The sequence below is a fragment of the Dama dama genome, chromosome 23 (genome assembly GCF_033118175.1).
Source record: "Dama dama isolate Ldn47 chromosome 23, ASM3311817v1, whole genome shotgun sequence".
In the NCBI taxonomy this organism is placed as follows: domain Eukaryota; kingdom Metazoa; phylum Chordata; class Mammalia; order Artiodactyla; family Cervidae; genus Dama; species Dama dama.
In genome coordinates, this window is record NC_083703.1 from 56799184 (window position 1) to 56824638 (window position 25455).

The 25455-nt window shown below is 42.7% G+C and overlaps 1 protein-coding gene across 2 annotated transcripts in view; it reads right to left on the reverse strand.

Annotated features, from left to right (window-relative positions):
* CDH26 (cadherin 26) overlaps positions 1 to 19081 on the reverse strand; it is a 52511-nt gene extending 33430 nt beyond the window's left edge. The window contains exons 1-4 of one of the 2 annotated variants that reach the window (XM_061126899.1): positions 18907 to 19081; positions 10458 to 10511; positions 7693 to 7794; positions 7167 to 7328 (exon numbers count right to left, since the gene is read on the reverse strand). In XM_061126899.1, the coding sequence (XP_060982882.1) occupies positions 7167 to 7328; positions 7693 to 7794; positions 10458 to 10511; positions 18907 to 18960 (372 nt within the window). In that variant the 5' untranslated portion in view covers positions 18961 to 19081. The remainder of the gene's footprint in view (positions 1 to 7166; positions 7329 to 7692; positions 7795 to 10457; positions 10512 to 18906) is intronic. The other variant, XM_061126900.1, reaches the window with a different exon arrangement.
* Positions 19082 to 25455: the final 6374 nt, after the last annotated feature.

Genomic DNA, 25455 nt, shown 5'->3' on the forward strand with positions numbered 1-25455 from the left:
ATACAGGCTTTCTCTAGTTGTGGTATGTGGGTTCCTCATTGTGGAGGCTTCTCTTATTGCAGAGCACAGGCTCTAGGCTCAGAGGCTTCAGTAGTTCCAGCTCCCATACTCTAGAGCAGGGGCTCTGTGGTTGTGGTACATGGACTTAGTTGCCCTGTGGCATGTGGGATCTTCCTGGACCAGGGATTGAACCTGGGCTTCCTGCATTGGTAGGTGAATTTTAAACCACTGGACCATCAGGGAAGTCTTTATATTCCTATTCAAAAACTGCACATTAAAAAAAAAAACACTCCGTCCAAAAGCCTCCATACCTACACTGAAACCAACCACCACCCAAGAGCCAATAAGTTTTAGAGCAGGACATACCACGCAAATTCTCCAGCAACGCAGGAACATAGCCCTGAACGTCAACATACAGGCTGCCCAAGGTCACACCTAACACATAGACCCATCTCAAAACTCATTACTGGGCACTCCATTGCTCTCCAAAGAGAAGAAATCAAGTTCCACGCACCAGAACACTGACGCAAGCTTCCCTAACCAGGAAACCTTGACAAGCCAATCGTCTAACCCCACCCACTGGGTAAATCCTCCACAATTAAAAGGAACCACAGACCTCCAGAATACAGAAAGCCCACTCCAGACACAGCAATCTAAACAAGATGAAAAGGCAAAGAAATACCCAACAGGTAAAGGAACATGAAAAATGCCCACCAAGTCAAACAAAAGAGGAGGAGATAGGGAAACTACCTGAAAAACAATTTAGAATAATGATAATAAAAATGATCCAAAATCTTGAAAACAAAATGGAGTTACAGATAAATAGCCTGGAAACAAAGATTGAAAAGATACAAGAAATGTTTAATAAAGACCTAGAAGAAATAAAAAAGAGTCAATTAAAAATGAATAATGCAATGAATGAGATCAAAAACACTTTGGAGGGAACCAAGAGTAGAATAACGGAGGCAGAAGATAGGATAAGTGAGGAAGAAGATAAAATGGTGGAAATAAATGAAGCAGAGAGGAAAAAAGAAAAAAGGATCAAAAGAAATGAGGACGACCTCAGGGACCTCTGGGACAATGTGAAACGCCCCAACATTTGAATCATAGGAGTCCCAGAAGAAGAAGACAAAAAGAAAGGCCATGAGAAAATACTCAAGGAGATAATAGCTGAAAACTTCCCTAAAATGGGGAAGGAAATAGCCACCCAAGTCCAAGAAACCCAGAGAGTCCCAAACAGGATAAACCCAAGGCAAAACACCCCAAGACACATATTAATCAAATTAACAAAGATCAAACACAAAGAACAAATATTAAAAGCAGCAAGGGAGAAACAACAAATAACACACAAAGGGATTCCCATAAGGATAACAGCTGATCTATCAATAGAAACCCTCCAGGCCAGAAGGAAATGGCAGGACGTACTGAAAGTAATGAAAGAGAATAACCTACAACCTAGATTACTGTACCCAGCAAGGATCTCATTCAGATATGAAGGAGAATTCAAAAGCTTTACAGATAAGCAAAAGCTGAGAGAATTCAGCACCTCCAAACCAGCTTTTCAACAAATGCTAAAGGATCTTCTCTAGACAGGAAATGCAGAAAGGTTGTATAAACGTGAACCCAAAACAACAAAGTAAATGGCAGCGGGACCACACCTATCAATAATTACCCTAAATGTAAATGGGTTGAATGCCCCAACCAAAAGACAAAGATTGGCTGAATGGATACAAAAACAAGACCCCTATATATGCTGTCTACAAGAGACCCACCTCAAAACAAGAGACACATACAGACTAAAAGTGAAGGGCTGGAAAAAAATATTTCATGCAAACGGAGACCAAAGAAAGCAGGAGTCGCTATACTCATATCAGATAAAATAGACTTTCAAATAAAGGGTGTGAAAAGAGACAAAGAAGGACACTACATAATGATCAAAGGATCAATCCAAGAAGAAGATATAACAATTATAAATATATATGCACCCAACATAGGAGCACCGCAATATGTACGGCAAACACTAACGAGTATGAAAGAGGAAATTAATAGTAACACAATATTAGTGGGAGACTTTAATACCCCACTCACAACTATGGATAGATCAACTAAACAGAAAATTAACAAGGAAACACAAACTTTAAATGACACAATGGACCAGCTAGACCTAATTGATATCTATAGGACATTTCACCCCAAAACAATCAACTTCACCTTTTTCTCAAGTGCACACGGAACCTTCTCCAGAATAGATCACATCCTGGGCCATAAATCTGGTCTTGGAAAATTCAAAAAAATTGAAATCATTCCAGTCATCTTTTCTGACCACAGTGCAATAAGATTAGATCTCAATTACAGGAAAAAAATTGTTAAAAATTCAAACATATGGAGGCTAAATAACACGCTTCTGAATAACCAACAAATCATAGAAGAAATCAAAAAAGAAATCAAAGTATGTATAGAAATGAATGAAAATGAAAACACAACAACCCAAAACCTATGGGACACTGTAAAAGCAGTGCTAAGAGGAAGGTTCATAGCATTACAGGCTTACATCAAGAAACAAGAAAAAAGCCAAATAAATAACCTAACTCTACACCTAAAGCAATTAGAGAAGGAAGAAATGAAGAACCCCAGGGTTAGCAGAAGGAAAGAAATCTTAAAAATCAGGGCAGAAATAAATGCAAAAGAAACTAAAGAGACCATAGCAAAAATCAACAAAGCTAAAAGCTGGTTTTTTGAAAAAATAAACAAAATTGACAAACCATTAGCAAGACTCATTAAGAAACAAAGAGAGAAGAACCAAATTAACAAAATTAGAAATGAAAATGGAGAGATCACAACAGACAACACTGAAATACAAAGGATCATAAGAGACTACTACCAGCAGCTCTATGCCAATAAAATGGACAACTTGGATGAAATGGACAAATTCTTAGAAAAGTATAACTTTCCAAAACTGAACCAGGAAGAAATAGAAGATCTTAACAGACCCATCACAAGCAAGGAAATCGAAACTGTAATCAAAAATCTTCCAGCAAACAAAAGCCCAGGACCAGATGGCTTCACAGCTGAATTCTACCAAAAATTTAGAGAAGAGCTAACACCTATCTTACTCAAACTCTTCCAGAAAATTGCAGATGAAGGTAAGCTTCCAAACTCAATCTATGAGGCCACCATCACCCTAATTCCAAAACCAGACAAAGATTCCACAAAAAAAGAAAACTACAGGCCAATATCACTGATGAACATAGATGCAAAAATCCTTAACAAAATTCTAGCAAACAGAATCCAGCAACATATTAAAAAAAATCATACACCATGACCAAGTGGGCTTTATCCCAGGAATGCAAGGATTCTTTAATATCCGCAAATCAATCAATGTAATACACCACATTAACAAATTGAAAGATAAAAACCATAGGATTATCTCAATAGATGCAGAGAAAGCCTTTGACAAAATTCAACACTCATTTATGATTAAAACTCTCCAGAAAGCAGGAATAGAAGGAACATACCTCAACATAATAAAAGCTATATATGACAAACCCACAGCAAGCATCACCCTCAATGGTGAAAAATTGAAAGCATTTCCCCTGAAATCAGGAACAAGACAAGGGTGCCCACTCTCACCACTACTATTCAACATAGTGTTGGAAGTTTTGGCCACAGCAATCAGAGCAGAAAAAGAAGTAAAAGGAATCCAGATAGGAAAAGAAGAAGTGAAACTCTCACTGTTTGCAGATGACATGATCCTCTACATAGAAAACCCTAAAGACTCTACCAGAAAATTGCTAGAGCTAATCAATGAATATAGTAAAGTTGCAGGATATAAAATTAACACAGAGAAATCCCTTGCATTCCTATATACTAACAATGAAAATACAGAAAGAGAAATTAAGGAAACAATACCATTCACCATTGCAACAAAAAGAATAAAATACTTAGGAGTATATCTACCTAAAGAAACAAAAGACCTATACATAGAAAACTATAAAACACTGATGAAAGAAATCAAAGAGGACACAAACAGATGGAGAAACATACCGTGTTCATGGATTGGAAGAATCAATATTGTCAAAATGGCTATTCTACCCAAAGCAATCTATAGATTCAATGCAATCCCTATCAAGCTACCAACGGTATTTTTCACAGAACTAAACCAAATAATTTCACAATTTGTATGGAAATACAAAAAACCTCGAATAGCCAAAGTAATCTTGAGAAAGAAGAATGGAACTGGAGGAATCAACCTGCCTGACTTCAGACTCTACTACAAAGCCACAGTCATCAAAACAGTATGGTACTGGCACAAAGACAGAAATATAGATCAATGGAACAGAATAGAAAGCCCAGAGATAAATCCACGAACCTATGGACACCTTATCTTTGACAAAGGAGGCAAGGATATACAATGGAAAAAAGACAACCTCTTTAACAAGTGGTGCTGGGAAAACTGGTCAACCACTTGTAAAATAATGAAACTAGAACACTTTCTAACACCATACACAAAAATAAACTCAAAATGGATTAAAGATCTAAATGTAAGACCAGAAACTATAAAACTCCTAGAGGAGAACATAGGCAAAACACTCTCCGACATAAATCACAGCAAGATCCTCTATGACCCACCTCCCAGAATATTGGAAATAAAAGCAAAAATAAACAAATGGGACCTAATGAAACTTAAAAGCTTTTGCACTACAAAGGAAACTATAAGCAAGGTGAAAAGACAGCCCTCAGATTGGGAGAAAATAATAGCAAATGAAGAAACAGACAAAGGATTAATCTCAAAAATATACAAGCAACTCCTGCAGCTCAATTCCAGAAAAATAAATGACCCCATCAAAAAATGGGCCAAAGAACTAAACAGACATTTCTCCAAAGAAGACATACAGATGGCTAACAAACACATGAAAAGATGCTCAACATCACTCATTATCAGAGAAATGCAAATCAAAACCACAATGAGGTACCATTACACGCCAGTCAGGATGGCTGCTATCCAAAAGTCTACAAGCAATAAATGCTGGAGAGGGTGTGGAGAAAAGGGAACCCTCTTACACTGTTGGTGGGAATGCAAACTAGTACAACCGCTATGGAAAACAGTGTGGAGATTTCTTAAAAAACTGGAAATAGAACTGCCATATGACCCAGCAATCCCACTTCTGGGCATACACACTGAGGAAACCAGATCTGAAAGAGACACGTGCACCCCAATGTTCATCGCGGCACTGTTTATAATAGCCAGGACATGGAAGCAACCTAGATGCCCATCAGCAGATGAATGGATAAGGAAGCTGTGGTACATATACACCATGGAATATTACTCAGCCGTTAAAAAGAATTCATTTGAATCAGTCCTAATGAGATGGATGAAACTGGAGCCCCTTATACAGACTGAAGTAAGCCAGAAAGATAAAGAACATTACAGCATACTAACACATATATATGGAATTTAGAAAGATGGTAATGATAACCCTATATGCAAAACAGAAAAAGAGACACAGAAATACAGAACAGACTTTTGAACTCTGTGGGAGAAGGTGAGGGCGGGATGTTTTGAAAGAACAGCATGTATACTATCTATGGTGAAACAGATCACCAGCCCAGATGGGATGCATGAGACAAGTGCTCCGACCTGGTGCACTGGGAAGACCCAGAGGAATCGGGTGGAGAGGGAGGTGGGAGGGGGGATCGGGATGGGGAATACGTGTAAATCTATGGCTGATTCATATCAATGTATGACAAAACCCACTGAAATGTTGTGAAGTAATTAGCCTCCAACTAATAAAAAAACAAACAAACAAAAAAAAAAACACTGCACATTTTATGGATGGGTTTGAAGAATTATATGGAGAGTGAAGACCTAGATAGTCATCTTTGCATGTCCTTTTGAAGTTTCAGAGAATTTCTGCCTGTTTAAAAATTATAGAGCCCAAGACCATTAATGTGTTAAGGGTATATAGCTTATCATGTGTATAAATTTTCTAAGTCAGTGGAGAAAAGCTTCACAAATTACTTCTTGCCAATATTAAAAACATCTCCCCCCTTGAAGGAGGAAATGCTCGGGCAAGTAGGCCCGAGAACAGAGCCCAGGTTCCGGCAGAATTCAAACCAGAACACAGGCTGCAGACTTCTAAGAAGCCCTATAAGCTTTGGCTGGTAGCACAAGATACTACCACGTGGTTGGGGGCATTTTTATTTCAAGTTTCCTTTGCAGTTTTGAACTTGAACTTCAGCCTCATGGCAGACCACGGTATATGTGCAGTTGCTCAGCCATGTCCGACTCTTCGTGACCCCACAGACAGCCTGCCAGGCTCCTCTGTCCATGGGATTTCCCAGGCAAGAATACTGGAGTGGGTTGCCATTTACTCCTCCAGGGGATCTTCCCAATTTAGGGATCAAACCCACATCTCCTGAGGCCTCTGCATTGGCAGGCAGATCCTTTACCAACTGGGAAGCCCAGACCATATTCCTGGGGTGATAAATCATAAAGAACACCTAGACTCATAGGAACAAACCATCGCCAGGGCTGTAATTCCTCCTTCATCCGGTTACTACGCAATCCATGGAGTCCATTTACAGCCTCTCTCCATAGATTTCATATGTGACTCACCAAAAACTAAATCAGCCCATTTTATAAACATTCTATAGCTCTATAGCCAAACACTTTCAAATATCCTGATCATATCAGCATAGCAGTTGTTAGAAGGGGAACCTACAGCAATTCACAGATTACAGAAATGATGACAAAGCCAAAGTCCAGAACTCGAAGAGATTACAAAATTAATCTCTAGGTCCCAGGCACACTTCTTAAGCATGTCACAGTTTATAAGATGTCAAGCTCCCAGAACCTGGCACACAGCCAGCTTACAGAATGCTTGCCAAATACAATGATCCTGCACAATCCTTGCAGTAAATCCTAGTTTACATGCTTAGTCACTCAGTCATGTTCGACTCCTTGTGACCCTATGGACTGTAGCCCACCAGGCTCCTCTGTTCACGGGACTCTCCAGGCAAAAATACTGGAGTGGGTTGCCATTTTCTTCTCCAGAGGATCTTTCTGACCCAGGGATCAAACCGGGGTCTTTTACATTGCAGGCAAATTCTTTCCCGTCTAAGCCACCAGAGAAGCCCAAGTTTGGAATGCGTCACATTTTAGTTACCTTAAAAGACGGTGTTTTCTCTCTATCAACAGAGCGGTGAACATATATTTTCCCATTCACATTATCCTCTATAGAAAACAAACCAATCTCTGGATATTCATCCACACCAGGTCCTCTGATTAAATATATTATTTCCATGTTAGCGGACATATTATTGAACAGCTGGAAGGGAAGAAAAGGAGGGGGGAAATAAACAGGGTGAGAGTAAACTATTATATCTATCAAATATCTAGGCTAATATTTAAAGGCAGTTTTAAATTATAGTTTAGAGAATTTATCCTAAAGAAATAAACAGGTAGGGAAAGATGCAGGAACAAGGAATACAGCAGCAGTTAGGTTCGTAATAGTGAAGAATTGGAAACAGCATAAATGTCCATCCCTTATTGAAAGAATCTCATAGGGGTCCTCCCCTCATATGACACCCATGCCTCCTACCACTTCTCTGCCTGGCGTCTTAGCCTCCTGCCAACAGGAACGTGCTGAATTGGACAGGGTGATGGGCCTTTCCTAAGAGCAGCAGCCTTACCTCACCCACAAATTTGGGGAAGGGTCCCGGGTCTTCCTCCTCCAGCTCCAAGGTGGTAATAATCCAACTTCTCTTGGATCGCTGTAGAAGCTGGCTGTCTCCCTAGGGATCACAGAGACTGCGATGAAGGGGAGGATGTTGGTGAGCGACTGGGTGGGGGGGCACAGTGATTGACATGCCTTCCCTTTCTCATCTTCACAACAGCCTCCAATAACTAAAAATCCCAAGTGCCCATTCTCTTTACAACTACAGAGTTGGTACTAAACTGTGGGCCACGTGATGCCCCGGGGATTTCATATTCATATGTGGCTCCTAAGATGTTTCAGGGGCTATGGAGAAAATGCTAATAAAGATCATTGTCTAGTGTGTGCTGACACCTAAAGTCAACATGCACAGAGTTGTGGGATCAATAAGAAAATTACCCCCTCTCTATTCCTCACTCTGGGTCTCCCTTGTGGCTCAGACAGTAAAGAATCTGCAATGCAGGAGACCTGGCTTCGATCTCTGGGTGGAGAAGATCCCCTGGAGAAGGGAATGGCAACCCACTCCAGTATTCTTGCCTGGAGAATCCCATGGACAGAAGAGCGTGGCAGGGAACAGGTCATGGGGTCTCAAGAGGCGGACATGACTGAGTGACCAACACACATTCTTCTCTCCATGTTCTTGAAATCCTTGGTTGAGAAAGCCTCCATTCAGTACTGTGGGGTCTTCAATGCCTCTCTGTCTACACATCTCCCTCATGACAGAGACTGAGACTTAGACCCAAACATGAGGGTCAGAGATTTGTTGGGCATAGGAATATAGATAGAAATGAACAATGGGGTTTTATGTGTTTTACATGTATTTTACTGTTCTTCAGTTGCTCAGTTGTGTCCGACACCTCGCGACCCCATAGACTGTAGCATGCCAGGCTTCCCTGTCCCCCACCACCTCTCAGAGCCTGCCCAAACTCGTGTCCATTGAGTCAGCAATACCATCCAACCATCTCATCCTCTGTTGTCCCCTTCTCCTCCTGCCTTCCATCTTTCCCAGCATCAGGGTCTTTTCCAATAAGTCAGCTCTTTGCATCAGGTGGCCTAACTATTGGAGCTGCAGCTTCAGCATCAGTCCTTCTAATGAATATTCAGGATTGATTTCCTTTAGGGTTGACTGGTTTGATCTCCTTGCAGTCCAAGGGACTCTCAAGAGTCTTCTCTAGCACCACAGTTCAAAAGCATTAATTCCTCAACGTGCAGCTTTCTTTATGGTACAGCTTTCACATTCATAACATGACTACTGGCAAAACCATAGTTTTGACTATACAGACCTTTGTCAGCAAAGTAATATCTCTGCTTTTTAATAAGCTGTCTAGGTTTGTCATAGATTTTCTTCTAAGGAGCAAGCGTTTTTTAATTTCATGGTTGCAGTCACTGTCTGCAGTGATTTTGGAACCCAAGAAAATAAAGTCTATCACTGTTTCTATTGTTTCCCCATCTATTTGCCATGAAGTGATGGGACCGGATGCCATGATCTTCATTTTTTGAATGTTGAGTTTTAAGCCACCTTTTTCACTCTCCTCTTTCACTCTCATCAAAAGGCTCTTTAGTTCCTCTTCACTTTCTGCCATAAGGGTAGTGTCATCTGCATATCTTAGATTATTGATATTTCTCCCGGCAATCTTGATTTCAGCTTATGCTTCATCCAGCCTGGCATTTCGCATGATGTACTCTGCATTAAATAAGCATGGTGACAATATACAGCCTTGACGTACTCCTTTCCCAATTTGGAACCAATCTGTTGTTCCATGTCCGGTTCTAACTGTTGCTTCTTGACCTCCATACAGGTTTTTCAGGAGGCAGGTCAGCTGTTCTGGTATTCCCATCTCTTTCAGAATTTTCCACAGTTTGTTGTGATCCACACAGTCAAAGGCTTTCGTGTAATCAATGAAGCAGAATTAGATGTCTTTCTGGAATTCTCTTGCTTTTTGTATGATCCAACAGATGTTGGCAATTTGATCTCCGGTTCCTCTGCCTTTTTAAATCCAGCTTGAACATCTGGAAAGTCTCGGTTCACATACTGTTGAAGTCGGGCTTGGAGGATTTTGAGCATTACTTTGCCAGCATGTGAAATGAGTGCAACTATGTAGTAGTTTGAACACTCTTTGGCATTGCCCTTCTTTAGGATTGGAATGAAAACTGACTTTCTCCAGTTTTACTGTTAGGGTATAGTTATTATTTTGGTTGGCCAAAAAGTTCGCTCAGGTCCATACAATATTAATGGAAAAACCTGAACGAACTTTTTGACCAACCCAATATAAGTATAGCTGGTATCTAGACGCATTCATTTTCATTCGGAAGATGCGCTCCTAAAAAATTACTGAATTAGACAGTGAGTTGATCACAGGAACTACAGGAAGGAAATCATCACAAGGTGGATGAAGATGTGGCGAAACCTCGAAGCGGTGGTGGCCTGCACCCACACCCCGGAAGACAGCGTCTGCTCCCTCTAGCTCCCTAAAGTGGAAAAGAGTGTGGGCAAACCTCTGGGCCAGGACCGTATACTCAACTTCTGACTTCCACAGATTGCTCCTCTTTTAATTAGACATAACGGCATCCTCTGCAAGTTTCCACAGTCCTTCAAGATTCTAAAAGGCCACATCTAGTTACTAATTTATTTTGTGGCAACAGAATATTGACAGAACACTAAAAAACTCAAAATTGCAAGGCAGCCTCTAAGTAAAGTACAATCTCATTTGGTTTATCAAACAACCAAATTCCAAACCCCACCTTTGTTTGACTAGTAAGATCGTTTTCTTGTCGGGTGCTGTTGACAGTGCTGACCTTAAAAATAAAAATGACATTAATTAGTAGGGAGTGTATGTAGCAGAACCAGGTAGACCCTGCCCGAAGTCACACAAATCTTCTAGAATTAGAGCAGAGAAGAAAAGGAACTGCATTCGGTTTTGATAACTAATTTCTTGCTCTTGACATCTCAATTCAAAATTGCCATTTCCTTTCTGTGACTGTAAGAGAAGTAACCAGAAAATTCTGATCTAGTGTTACCAACGGTAGGGACATTTAAAGCCCTACGTGCTACGTTTATGTGAGCATAACATAATAAGTGGGAAGTCAAACTGTTCAGGGCAAGCCAAGTGTATTTATATGTAAAATAGCACCAAATGTTAATTGGTGGTGGGATTCAAGTGGACTTTTCTTTAGGTTTTTTATTTTTCCCTTATTTGTAGACTTATCCCTTATGTTTAGACTTTAGCATAAAATAATAAAACTAAGGAATTTGGTACTTTACAGTTACATAATGATTTGCATCGATAATTATGATGTGCTAAGCTAAGTTGCATCAGTTGTGTCCAATTCTTTGTGACCCTATAGAATGTAGTCCACCAGGTTCATCTGTCCATGGGGATTCTCCAGGCAAGAATACTGGAGTGAGTTGCCATGCCCTCCTCCAGGGGATCTTCCCAACCCAGGGATCAACCCCTGTCTCTTATGTCTCCTATGTTGGCAGGCAGGTTCCGTCCCATCTGGGAAGCCTTGATAATTATTCATCATTTTTTCAACAACATTCCCCCTCAGGAAAAATCTCCACACATGAACAGTAGGAGTGTTGAATTTGAAAGAGACAAGCTATGCAATGCATGTCAAACCAACACAAAACACATGTGCCTGTATGTTTGTGTATATGTGTGCATGTATGTGTGTGTGTGTGCACTGACACTCATATTTCTACCTCATTCATTTTCACTCTCATATAACTTTTAACTATATGAATAGAGGACAGTTTGTCATTCTCCTAGTAATGGCCATTTAGGTTACTTCCAGTTGTTTGTTATCACACACATACGGTGATGCTGTGGTTACAGAATATACATATAGAAAATTTCTCTGGAGCACAGTTTTCAGTTTGTTTCACCGGGGTCCCTGACTTTATCAGAGACTCCACAAGGCCAAACATGTTTATAATAATAATCTAAGACATTACTTATCTATTTCTCTGTGTGATATTTGCACTGATGGTAGTAAATCTTGGTGATAAAAATGCTGGTGCCTTAGGACCACTGGAGACCATGACACAAACTCCTCTGATAGTCTTGCATGCTTCATCACCATGAACAGGCAGGGAAGAGGAAAAGAGGGAGGAAGAAGGGAAGGTGGGAGGGAGGGAGGGAAGGAGAGAAGGAGGAATGGAAGAATGAAGGAAGAGAAAAAAATAGTCAGTCTCATTTGAGAATGATATAATTGATAAATTCACCTTGTTGTTGAAATGAGAATGGATGAGGCAGGAAATATTATTAATTATACCCCATGCCACCCCTGCCTGTGTATCTTTTAGACACTCTGTGTGTCTAGATGGAGGTATGAACCCCAGTGCTGCCCATCAGTGTAGAAGGTTTGTCTCAGAGAAAAGCACGTGTGTGATTGCCAGAGTTGACAGCTAAACAGACCACATTTTTTTTTTTTTTTTTTTTCTTATGAAGCAGTATTTTCCCCAAAAGAATGACTGACCAACCATGGCTGTTCTGGAATGGTTACTTGATCGACAGGTCTTTGATAATGAACAGTCAGCCCATCACTTCGAGAAAAACAATGGACAGTGTCATGTTGCCAATGATAAATTTTAAGCTTTCAAGCAAAAAATTAGAACTTTGGAAAACTTGGGCTTGACAGCTTCCCAACACATAAAGATTTTTCTGCTGATATTGGTGGACAGATTAATGAATGTGACTTTTTGATTTTTTAGAATGAAATATGTCAACATGTGGAAGAACTGTATAGCTCAGTGAGCAAAGAGTTTCCTCCTGATTAAGATATCACAGTCCAAAATCACACACAGGTGCAAGTTATTCAAAATTCAAGTGACTCCAATGGTTTTACTCAAACAGAGTAACGAAAGTTATTAATATGCTTTCAGGCTCCACATGGCAAGTGACTGTTAAAAATGGACTACTTGTCAAATTCTGGCGTGACATCAAAAAAAGTGTTCCCAGTTCCAGGCTATAAAAATATTCCTCCCTTTCCACATACATACCTATGTGAGGCAAGAATTGCTTCATATACTTGAAGCAAAGAACATTTACAACAGACTGAGTTCAGAATCAGAGAGAAGAGTCCAGGTGTCTGCTTTTAAGCCAGACGGCCAAGAGATTTGCAAAAATAGGAAATTGTGCCATTCTTCACACTGAATGGAAATGTGGAAAATACATTAATTTTTCATAGGTGTTTGGTTTATATTAGTTTGTAATGGATTTATCATTATCTCTTTACAAATTTGTGTTTCTACTATACAGCAAAGTGCTTCAGTTATATGTGTATCTACATATTCTTTTTCATATTCTTTTCCATTATGGTTTGTTAGGATGTTGAATACAGTTCCCTGTGCTAGACAGTAAGTCCTTGTTTATCTGTTAATATTTGATATATAGTAGCTCCTATCTGCTAGTTCCAAACTCCTTTTTAAAAATTTATTTTTATTTAAAATTTTTTTGAAATATAATTGATCTACAATGCATCAGTTTCATGTGTGCAGTAAAATGATTTAGTCAAACATAGACATACATACATATACATATTCTTTTTTACATTCTCTTCCATTATAAATTATTTTAAGATATTGAATATTTTCCCTGTGCTATGCAGTAGGTCCTTGTTAGTTGTCTATTTTAATCAGTATCTTTAATGAATTGAGAAGTACGTTTAAAATTTCCCAGTCTTGGAAATTCCCTGGTGGTCCGGTGATTAGGACTCTGTGCTTCTACTGCAGGAGGCCTGGGTTTGATCCCTGGTCAGGGAACTAGAATCCCGCAAGCTATATAATGTGGCCAAAAAAAAAAATGTCAGTCTTAATTTCTAATATGAGGAGCATCAGTAAATATAACCACATAAACAACAACTCTTTGGGTTCTGCCTAAAGTTTGCAAGTGGGAAGGCATCCTGAGAGTAAGAGGCTTGATAACTGCTACTCTAGGATTTATGAGGCTTCCCAGGTTGTAAAGGACCTGCCTGCCAATGCAGGAGACATAAGAGATGCAGGTTCGATCCCTGGATCAGGAAGATCTCCTGGAGGAGGGCATGGCAACCCACTCCAGTATTCTTGCCTGGAGAGTCCCATGGACAGAGGAGCCTGGCAGGCTACAGCCCGTAGGGTCAAAAGGAGTCGGACACAGCTGAAGTGACTTAGCACAGCACAGAAGCACTCTAGGATTAATACCTAAAATCTCCTGGGGACAGGGTGAGCCATCACCAGCCCCCCTAGATCCTGCCAAACATCCTTCATTGTGGTCGGGCCCCTGCCCCCACCTGTAAAGATTTATCCTTAGCCAAGGGCTTGTAACGGCATAAAGGACTGTGTATTAGATAACAGTATAGGGCTTCTCTTGTAGCTCAGTCAGTAAAGAATCTGCCTGCAGTGCAGGAGACCCAGGTTTGATCCCTGGGTTGGGAAGATCCTCTGGAGAAGGAAACGGCAACCCACTCCAGTATCCTTGTCTGGAAAATCTCATGGACAGAGGAGCCTGGGGGGCCACAGTCTATGGCATCTCAGAGTCGGGCATGACTGAGCAATTAACACTTACTATAGAGCATGAAGAAATATCCTTCAGATCTTCACTTCTTGTGGTTGGCCACCCTCCTGGTGGCTGGGGGATGTTACGGCAATCATTTGGTTTTGTTAACGTCAAATGTAACCGTAATATTTGTTTCCTGCCACAGACTCTATTTCTGTCTTTTTTCCTAAAGGCAGTTTTTTTTTTAACTCCTTCCATTCCAAAATATCAAATATTGATTTATTCAGACAACTGCTTCTTGATTAATGTTGCTAATTTTAAATGCAGGGCCTAACCAGGTGTGTGAGGTTTCCCTGGTGGCTCAGATGGTAAATAATCTGTCTGCAGCGCAGGAGACCTGGGCTCAATCCCTGTGTCAAGAAGATCCCCTGGAGAAGGGAATGGCTACCTACTCCAGTATTCTTGCCTCTGTCTGTGGACAGAAGAGCCTGGCGGGCTACAATCCATGGGATCACGAAGAGTCAGACATGCTGAGCAACTAACACAACCTGGTGTGTAATTTTAACATGAAGAAAATTGCAGTCTTGGGGCAGCATGAAAAAATTCATCCCATTTCTAAAACAGGTGTATTTCCAGGTGACGCAGGTCATGAACCAAGAATACCTTAAGGCTTTGTCTCCTCTCTGGCCTCGGTTTCCCCTTCTGTGAGCAAGGGTGTGAGGCAAGGTACCTTTAAGGCCCTTTCAACCAGAAAGCTCTAGGTTCATTTTCCTAGGATGACACATAGGGCACAGCCGACAGTCACGTAGGAGTGGCTGGGGAGTGGGAAAAGAGGCCTGAGATAGTGTATTTCTTCACCCAGTGAAAGTGAAAGTGAAGTCACTCAGTCGTGTCTGTCTCTTTGCGACCCCATGGAGTGTAGCCTACCAGGCTCCTCCCTCCATGGGATTCTCCAGGCAAGAATACTGGACTGGGTTGCCATTTCCTTCTCCAGGGGATCTTCCCAACTCAGGGGTCGAATCCGGGTCTCCTGCACTGCAGGCAGACGCTTTAACCTCTGAGCCTGAAATTTCACATCCTGTATGTACAGGTGTATTACTTCTCTGGTGCACAGCTTAGAATTAACTTGCACCATCTTGTCTGGGTGAGGCAGAAAGACTGGAAAACAGTTACATTTGCCAAAATGATCTTGTAAGTATGCTTATTATATGTCCCATCCTTGACAATTTTAGGCTGTTTGTCCAAAGAGGATGCCATTCAACTGATTTACATAATGCTTCCTATAATTCAGTGGGGGAGAAAAATGTTCTCAAAGTGGTTCTCCGGCTGCAGTGTCCACCTGACTATTTCATGGGAGTGTGGCAGGGGGGCAGTCACTGCAAGATCCAACCTGCCTATCACTTGAAAGTTGCTGCTGGACTTGAGGGAATGTCACCAGCATTGTGCTGGCCTGGCTGAGTAGCCATAGCCACCTCAGGGAAGAAGTTATCTGAGTAAATAAAGGCTTTGTGTTTATAGAAAGTCCTAAAGAACTAAGAAGCCAATACAGAAATAATTGTTTCCTGCAAGTATTTCACTTTTGATAGCAAATTTGAATTCAAGAACAACCTTTTTACTAAGGTATAATTGACATACACCGTTATATTCCTTTCATGAGAACAGTACAATGATTCAATCAAAATTTGTATGTATTTCAAAATGATCACCACGTTGAAAAGTAGTGAAAGCGTTAGTCGTGTCTGACTCTTTGAGACCCCAGGGACTGTATCCTGCCAGGGTCCTCTGTCTGTGGGATTCTCCAGGCAAGAATACTGGAGTGGGTGGCCATTCCCTTCTCCAGGGGATCTTCCCCACCAAGGGATCAAACCCAGGTCTCCTGCATTGCAGGCGGATTCTTTACCATCTATGGCACATCACAATAAGTCGACTTAATATCTGTCACCATTTATAGTAACAGATATTTTTTCTTGTGATGAGAACTTTTACCATCTACTCTGTTAATGAATTTCATATATGCATGTGGTCTTATTAACTGGAGCCGCCATGCTGTACATTTCAGTTACTTTAAGCCACCAGCTTCCTTTGTAATGGTGGCCCTTGGAGACGAGTATGCAGTCCAAACACAGTCTCTGCCTACAGAAGCTTGGCTGATCCTTTACAGGTGCAGATTCAGCACGGGGCAGCAGAAAACAGGGTTCCCAGGATTCTTAGGACAGAGCCTGGCCTCTCAGTCTCTGCTGAGGGCTCAGCATCACCTCTGACCACACGATTCTTCATGTCCTACAATCCACGGACTCTTGTTCTTGAATGAGGGGTTTGAGTGAATTAATCGGGCAGAGCACACATGCTAACATACTTTTTAACGATAACTTGACTCAGAATTTCCCAGATTAAAAAGTAACAACAACCCACCAACCATAACAGACTTTGTTCACTAACTTCATTCTCAAACCCTCCCTCCTCTCAGGTCCTAGAAGTTGCCCCAGCCCAAAGCTGAGGATGTACAAGCTCTCAGGTCTGGACCCCGCTTCTGCAGTTTGTCGTGGGATTTGGAACAAAGACCGACAGCAGAGTTGCTACTTTGTTCTTTGCTTCATATCAGGATGACAACCTGAGGGTGGAGATTTAGGGAGAACACTGTTGTAGACATTGCAGCTCTTCAGCAGAATGGGTTTTAAATCTGGAGGTCAGGGGAGGGGGAGTGGGTGCCTTATTTGCATAACAGCAATGGTTAGAAGTCAGTGTAGGTGGGGGAAGGTAGGGGCCGAAAGGAACAGGTTACTTATAGCCAATTCAGCAAAAAGTTGGGCACCTCCTGGACACAAAGGTCTTCTCCAGTTGAGGGTCCAGAGTGCAGATTGCTCATAACCACGGAACACTGGTGTATCCCATCATCTCCCTCAGCCTTGATCCCTGGAAGCTAAATATAATTTCGTCCACCAAACACAGTCCAGTCCTGCTGCCCACTTCCCACCCCACCCACCACACCCTCAGTCGGGAATGAACCTGGCTGGGCTCTGTCCTAACATGCAGAGAGAAGAAAAAACTCTGTTTTCTAATGAGTCCAGTTAGGGGTAAGAGCAGAAGTAAGAAAAAGATGGGAACAAGGTTTGATTTGTGACGTATTCAAATCCAGGCTAATGTGGGCTACTGAAACAGAACTCTACTAGGAGTGAAGTCAGAAGGAGAAAAACAAGTGTCGTACATCATGCATCTATGTGGAATCTAGCAAAAATGGTACAGATGAACCTATTTGCAAAGCAGAGATAGAGACAGAGACATAGAGAATAAATGTACGGACACCATGGTGAGAAGTGTGAGGTGGGATGAACTGGGAGACTGGGGCTGACACATGTACATTACTAGGTATAAAATAGATAGCTAATAAGAACCTACTGTGTAGCACAGAGGACTCCACCTGGTGCTCAGTGGTGACCTGAACGGGAATGAAATGCCCCCAAAATATATACATTTAGCTCTTTTTCTTTGCCTTACCACAAAAAGTAACAACATTGTAAAGCAACCACACTCCAATTAAAACTTTTTTTAAAGTAGCCAAGAACATTTTCTGAACATTAAGCAAAGGGTGGCGAACAAGGCATCGAATTTCAGAAGCAGAACTGGCCAGACGACTAGGGACTTTTGTTTCCTCTTCTGTTTTACTGTAATACCCAGCGCTTGTGAAAGCACCCGGAGCGAGTGTCCCAGCGACAGCAGCAGCCCAGGCGCTGAGTGAAGAGAAAAACCGTCTCGCCAGGGCGTGGAAGACAGCAAGGAAAGACCCTCTCTGCATTTCCTCATTGACTCCCACAACCACCAGGTCAAGTAAGTGCCTGCAGGAGCTCCATTTTCAGGCGGAGGCAATGAGGCTTAACAAGATGAAGGAAGAGCCTTGAGAACCCGGATGCCCAGGCCGCATCCCCAGATCAGCTCTGCTGAATCCAGGGGTGAGTGGCCTCTGGGCACTGGGACTCTCGCAGCATCTGAGAAGAGTCAAGCTTGAACCGAGGTGAGGACCGAGGCCAAGCGACAACCACGGTGCCCAGCCGGGTTACAATGCAGGGTAGACCCACCGTCTGGACCCCCATCCACTGCAGGGCCTCCCGCTTCTGCCCTGGCTGGGTTTATAAGGGAGAACCCAGGCGCAGTGCCAGAACCCCATGGCTCTCCCTTTCTGTCTGAGGAAAGCGGGCTAAGCGGCTGCGCCCCACAGGCAGATGCAGCCTAAACTCCGTCCACGGTAAGTACCAGCAACAGGCCCGGATGTGTCCATCTTGATTCTACTGTTTGTTTCCGGGCTCAGCCATGGCAACTGGTGGGGGGCAGGGGGTGGTAAGGCAGGAGGATTTAGCCATCCCACCCCCATGGGTTTGCTCAAACCCTCTTCCACATACACAGTTGAGATTGTGAAAGAAAGTGAAAAGAAATGTCCTTAGGAAACGCGTTGATACAAATCTAAACGTATATAAACCTATAAACCTATATAAACCAGTCTTAGCCTGTTCCCACTACTCTGCCAAACCCCTCCTTGGTGTAAATTCTGGGACCCCTCTTCTTTCCCTGTACTAAAGCTTCCACCCCCCGCCCCCAGCTGCAAGCCATCACACTCAGCCCCGTCCCCCATCCTCGAACAGGCAGAGCCGGCTGGAGCTGCGCGGTCAGCTCCCGGCCCCTGGCAGGTAAATCCCACGTTCTGGGTACCAGTCCCTGCTCACCGGCATCAGGAGCGCGAGAAGCAGCGGCAGCGCGGGGTGAACCCTGGAGCGCATGCCGCCTGCGCACCCACCGCCTGCGGGCGGTGGCGAGTCCTCCCCGCCGTGGGCTCACCGCAGCGCGTCCTTCCCAGCAGGCTCTCTTCTCCAGTCACCCTCTGGGCACCTTGTCACAGACACTGTGTCAACTCTTCTCCTCCCTGCTCCGGAGCGTTCTTGTATTTATCGGGGGTGGGGGGTGGGGGGGCGGGGGCTGAGCCTTAGCCTTTGGCCTCATTAACCACAGGCAGAATTCTCAGGAAGGGAGTGGGGAGAAATAAAACTGCCCCAGCGACACGCACAGCAGATTTCGGGCTGGGAATCTGACCCCAGGAGACCAGGGCGCAGTCAGAGGAGGGTGAAGCCAATGTCTATGGGGAAGTAGGGATTTGGTTTCTTTGTTTCCAAAATCAATGGAATGCCTACTGATCGCTTCCTTGTAGCAGAGTATTTTAATGCTCATTTCCTTATAGGCTCTATTGCTTGAAATCAAAGAACTGGAAAAGGACTTCGAAAAAGGATAACTTTATTAAGGGAGGGAAAAAAAAGGAAACAGTATAATTTTACTTTCCAAAGCATTAACCATCTTTATCCCAATCATGTCTTGAGGCTCTCAGGTTTATAGACTTCACCAAAATCTCCTTTATACTTAGATGAACCTGCCTTTTTGATTCTGAGATGAAAGAAAGAGGGAGGAGGGATGGGAAAGAGGCTCCCCATGGGAGGGTCTCTGTACCGACCTGGGGTCTTTACATTAGGATTCTGAAAAAAAGACAAGTTGAGGTTCTAACATACCAGTACTTCAGGCTGCAATGACCAAGTGGAAAACAAGATCTGACACTCATTAGTCCTCATTACCTTAACGTATTACCTGTGATCACATCACCTTGTTGATAATACTAAATAGTTCTTCAAGAGGTGAAATAAAAGATAATCTTTATCTTGTCTTACTGTACTTTCGTGGCTCTGTGACAGGTTGCTGCACTTTTTAATTTGAATTGTTTATAATCTGAATCCAAGTTGTTTGTTACTAAAAAGAGTAACTAATGTAATTTTAAAACCTCTCTATATTTCCTGTACATAGGGTGGGGAGGAGGTTGGGAGGAGTGTTCAGGACACGTGTATACCTATGGCCGATTCATATTGATGTATAGCAAAACCCATCACAGTATTGTAATTATCCATCCTGTAATTAAAATAAAGAAATAATTTTTTTAAAAAAGAAGCAGAATAATAATTATCAAATTTACAACTTTGAATAAATAAACCTTGCATTTACTTTCAACATGGATATTTTTATTCCATGTAAATCTATTGGCCATCTGATGTGAAGGGCTGACTCATTTGAAAAAACCCTGATGCTGGGAAAGATTGAGGGCAGGAGGAGAAGGGGACGACAGAGGATGACATGGTTGGATGGCATCACCGACTCAATGGTCATGAATTTGGGTAAACTCCAGGAGTTGGTGATGGACAAGGAGGCCTGGTGTGCTGCGATTCATGGGGTCTCAAACAGTTGTACATGACTGAGCAACTGAACTGAACTGAAATCTATTGAAAAACTTGTTAGAGTCGTGAATTCAGAACTTATATGTCAGGTAAATAAGCTAAGCCATGTAGAATGTTTGTGAGAGATGCATGTTGTACATCCCTAATACTGGGGCTGATAATGTTGATCAAGAAAGACAGTGTGTAAAGCAATTTCCCTCCAATTAAAAGAAGTTTAAAAAGGCAGACACCAACACAACCTTGTAAAGCAATTTTCCTCCAATTAGAAGATAAATAAAAATTAAAAAGAAAAAATAAACAGTGCGTTGGCCTGCAGAGATCCAGAGAGGGGCCAGGGAATGTGAGCAAAGGGTTCCACTTTTATATTTGCTTTAAGTTGTGGTGTTTTAATATATTAAAACAACCAAATTTTCAACACTCTCAAACATTTAAAACTGAACAAGAAGCCAGTTTCCCACAAGACAATCCTTCTCAGGCTGTGTAGCTCAGTCGGCTGGTGACTCTGGGCTTCACCTGCCACACATCTTAGGTGAGTCAGAGCTCCACGATGTCGCTTCTCTCTCTGTTCTGCGTAGGCACGATTCCAAAGAAGACATGTGTTCCTGTGTTCTTAGAAGTGCAGTAATGCCTTATGGCCACAAGGTGGCAGCTCCCAGCTCAATGAAAGCCTAAATGAAGAACGTGACGGTGAGATCAAAGTCACTTGATTAAAAGGAAGGTCAGGATGAGAATTAATTTCCTACAGTCTACATTCTACTCTTGATGAAAGTGAAAGAGGAGAGTGAAAAAGTTGGCTTAAAGCTCAACATTCAGAAAACTAAGATCACGGCGTCTGGTCCCACTTCATGGGAAATAGATGGGGAGACAGTGGAAACAGTGTCAGACTTTATTTTTTGGGCTCCAAAATCACTGCAGATGGTGATTGCAGCCATGAAATTAAAAGACGCTTACTCCTTGGAAGGAAAGTTATGACCAACCTAAACAGCATATTAAAAAGCAGAGACATTACTTTGCCAACAAAGGTCTGTCTGGTCAAGGCTATGGTTTTTCCAGTGGTCATGTATGGATGTGAAAGTTGGACTGTGAAGAAAGCTGAGCGCTGAAAAATTGATGCTTTTAAACTGTGGTGTTGGAGAAGACTCTTGAGAGTCCCTTGGACTGCAAGGAGATCCAACCAGTCCATCCTAAAGGAGATCAGTCCTGGGTGTTCAATGGAAGGACTGATGCTGAAGCTGAAACTCCAATAATTTGGCCACCTCATGTGAAGAGTTGACTCATTGGAAAAAGACCCTGATGCTGGGAGGGATTGGGGGCAGGAGGAAAAGGGGACGACAGAGGATGAGATGGCTGGATGACATCACCGACTGGATGGGCATGAGTTTGAGTAAACTCTGGGAGTTGGTGATGGTCAGGGAGGCCTGGCGTGCTGCGATTCATGGGGTCGCAAAGAGTCAGACACGACTAAGCGACTGAACTGAACTGAACTGACATTCTATTCTACATTCTCACCTTGGGCATCAAGGGGAGCCCAACCCACTTCAAGTTCTCAGTATTTTTTATAATATAAATGCATCATGACTGCTTCTAAGCAAGGATTAATTTTGTCTTGAATTATCTTTGTCCTTTAGATTCCTGAAAATGCCAGGCACAGGTATGCAGTGAGTTGCATTTTCAGAGTTGTCAGTCAAGACAACCGAATCGGATTCATTTTCCATCTTTTCAGGAAAAGCCTGTGGTCCGGGAGGTTTCTACCTGCCCAGAAAGTGGTGAGTAGAGCCCTTCACTGAGAGTAAAGAAGCAGTCAGTTCACGACATTCTAAAGAGACAGCAAGAGTCAGGACCAGACCCCTCTGGTGTCCCCTGAATGGCAGAACCAACCCCGTCACCCCCAGGTCCAGCCCCGCCCACTGGTCAGGAGTCAGCTGGCCTCCTTGGGCCTCAATTGCACTGAGGGCCGATCCCACCCTCCCTGCTGCAGACACATGAGATGCTTTCTTTCCACCTCGGAAAGTGGACAGGGGCGTGAGAAGCGGTGGGGGTCTGGGGTAGAGGGATGGAGCGGGGTGGATTTCTCCAGTGAATGTGACGGGAGCTTCCTGAGAATCACTGGTCCCACAGGAGGGTCCCACCCACCCCAACTCTGACTTCTGCTTGGTCAGTGGCCCTGTGCCCAGCTGAGATGAGGGCCTTGTGATATATAGCAGGACTCAGAGAAGGATAACACAAAAGTGCCCATCCCTTCCTCCTTTTGGCATGGCGAGGAGACAGTTTCTCCTGTGGGTCAAGTCAACATGGAAGACAGGAGATGATCTGGTACCAGCCTTCTTCCTGCCTCCCCAGAGGGATGCTGCTGCGGGCAGGCGGAGGACACCCCCCAGGCACAGAGACATTTAGATGCCCTCTCTACAGAGGGGAGCCAACCTCAGTGACCACCTGGAAAGAGAAGAGGGAGGGAGGGGAGGTGTCCGAGTGGGACCACCCCAGCCACGTCCTCCTGTGTTGGTGGGAGCTGCAGAGAAGAGGGGATAAGTCCATTTCTTCACAGTGATGCAAAAAGCTTAACTTCTGAGAACAGCCTCCAAGGAACAAAACAACCCAAAGAAGGGCTGTGCTTAGAGAAATGAATTGGTTCCTACAAGCCCAGCCCTGCCTTGAGGAATGATCCCCTTTCAACAACATGTAAAATAACAGCGACATGGAGGCTCTGGAGAGAGACCAGAGACATAGAAATTGTGGGTAGCCAAGCTCCTAGAAGAGGACAGACGGACAGAGGATGAACAGACAGGAGCTGGGATCTGGGTCCTAAGTTTGTGGGTGTTCCCTGCACGGTTCTTTCAACTTTTCCATGTGTTCAAGATTTTTTATAATACAGTGTTGGGAGGAAAATTATTAAGTGATTTTGACTCTAGCAGTAACAAATCCAAGTTATTATTGTGTCATTTTACCCCAACATCAATATTGTACATCTACTTGTAGCCCAGTGTTTAAAACGAGTATGAGCCAACACATCTAAGGTTTGTTAGATTTCACATCGGAATAAAATAATCCATCATTTGTATTTCTGGATCTATTTTCAGTGACTCAAGTCGTCACTCAGGTTGATCAGAAGTGGTTCCTTACGTTTCAGTATTCCAAGTCCTCCCCCAAGAACTGGTTGGAAAATTTCTTTTGAGAGGTTTTAATTTCTTATCCCTGTTTGTTCAACTAATCGTTGTAGATGAGCAATAGGGGAGGGAAATGCTGCCAAATACAACAGATTGAAGTGTTTTTCACTTTTTGCAAGTATAATTTAATACTAATAATATTGATAGTGGAGTTACCAAGCTCTTTCTTGAGTTGTTTATGTATGTGGATGTTTCTGTGCTTTTGAGGGGAAGAAGAGGGAGATAGCAAGAAAGATTTGAGGCTGTTTACTTTATCTTCCCACATCAAAATCATCCTCTTTAGGTAAAAATATATACTTCTTTTAAAATTAGAATATATTTCAATTAAATTTAGTGGATCATTCATTTAATTATTGTGTGTGTGTGTTAGTCACTTAGTTGTGTCCAACTCTTTGTGACCCCATGAACTGCAGCCCACCAGGCTCCTCTGTCCATGGGATTCTCCAGGCAAGAATACTGGAGTGTTGCCATTCCTTTCTCCAGGGGATCTTCCCCACCCAGGGATCAAACCCAGGTCTCCTGCATTGCAGGCAGATTCTTTACCATCTGAGCCAGCAGGGAAGCCCTCATTTCTTTATTGTAGAAGACCTATTAGCAAAAAGCATTTCATTGCAGTATTGAGAAAATTGGAACAACACAGGAAGAAAGCCAAGTCTTCCTTTCTTTCCCTTTACTTTATTAAGGTGAACATGTCTAGAGAGACTAGAGGAAAAACTTGGTGACCCTTCCAAAGGCAGTGATGACCCTTCCAGACCTGGCTGGAGTATTGAATGAAGTGTGTGGAAAAAAAAAAAAAATCAGCTGAGGGCAGGGTGAATTCTCCACAACTGAAGTTTAAAAACAGAAGAGTGTGGATGTAAGAAAAACATAGTCAAGGTGGACATGTTCTGAAAAACCTCCACTCCTTCATATTCACCTGTGGCCTAGGTAATCAGAGCCATAAAACATTCAGATTTGTGCCCTACTGTATTTTTTATTGAAGTATAAGTGATGTGCAATACCGATAAGTTACAGATGATTCACACTTTCTAAAGAGTTTATTCCACTTTCAGTTATTGTAAAATACTGGTTATATTCCCTAAATGCTTTCCCAGATAACACTAGTGGTGAAGAATCCTGTCAATGCAAGAGACGTAAGAGACTTGGGCTCCATCCCTGGGTTGGGAAGATAGCCTGGAGAAGGTAATGGCACCCCACTCCAGTATTCTTGCCTGGAAAATTCCATGGGCAGAAGATCCTGGCGGGCTACAGTTCGTATGCTGTACATATATCCTTGTAGCTTATTTGATACATAAGAGTTTGTACCTGTTAATCCTCCAGCCCTATACTGCCCCTTTCCCCACTGGTAAGCACTAGATTCTCTCTGTATCTGTGGGTCTGCTTCTTTTTTTGTTGTTATAGTCACTAGTTGGTTATAGTAGATTCCACATATAACTGAGCACAATGCCCTTCAGGTCCATCCATGTGGTTGCAAAGAGCAAAATTTCCTTATTTTTTAATGACTGATGAGTGACCTATTCTTGAGGTAAAGAGCCAGCTAGCTGCCTTTAAACCCTCGAGAAAGCAGAGTGAGGCAAGCAGAAGACTTTGTGGCCAGAGCACGAGACGGGACTGGTCCGGCAGGTGGAATGCTGTGAGAGCAGCCAGTTCAACCTCATAGACTTAAAGTGCTATAAAGGTGAACTTCTCAGACTTTAACCTCCAGAGATCTTAAAATGTAGCCTCTGATTCTGGAGGTCAATGTTTGCCTTTACCCTTATGGGGAAGGAAAGATCATGTTTTCCCTGCCCTTCTAGCGTGTTGGCTGAGATGCCCTGTAATAAAAGACAGATTAACAAGA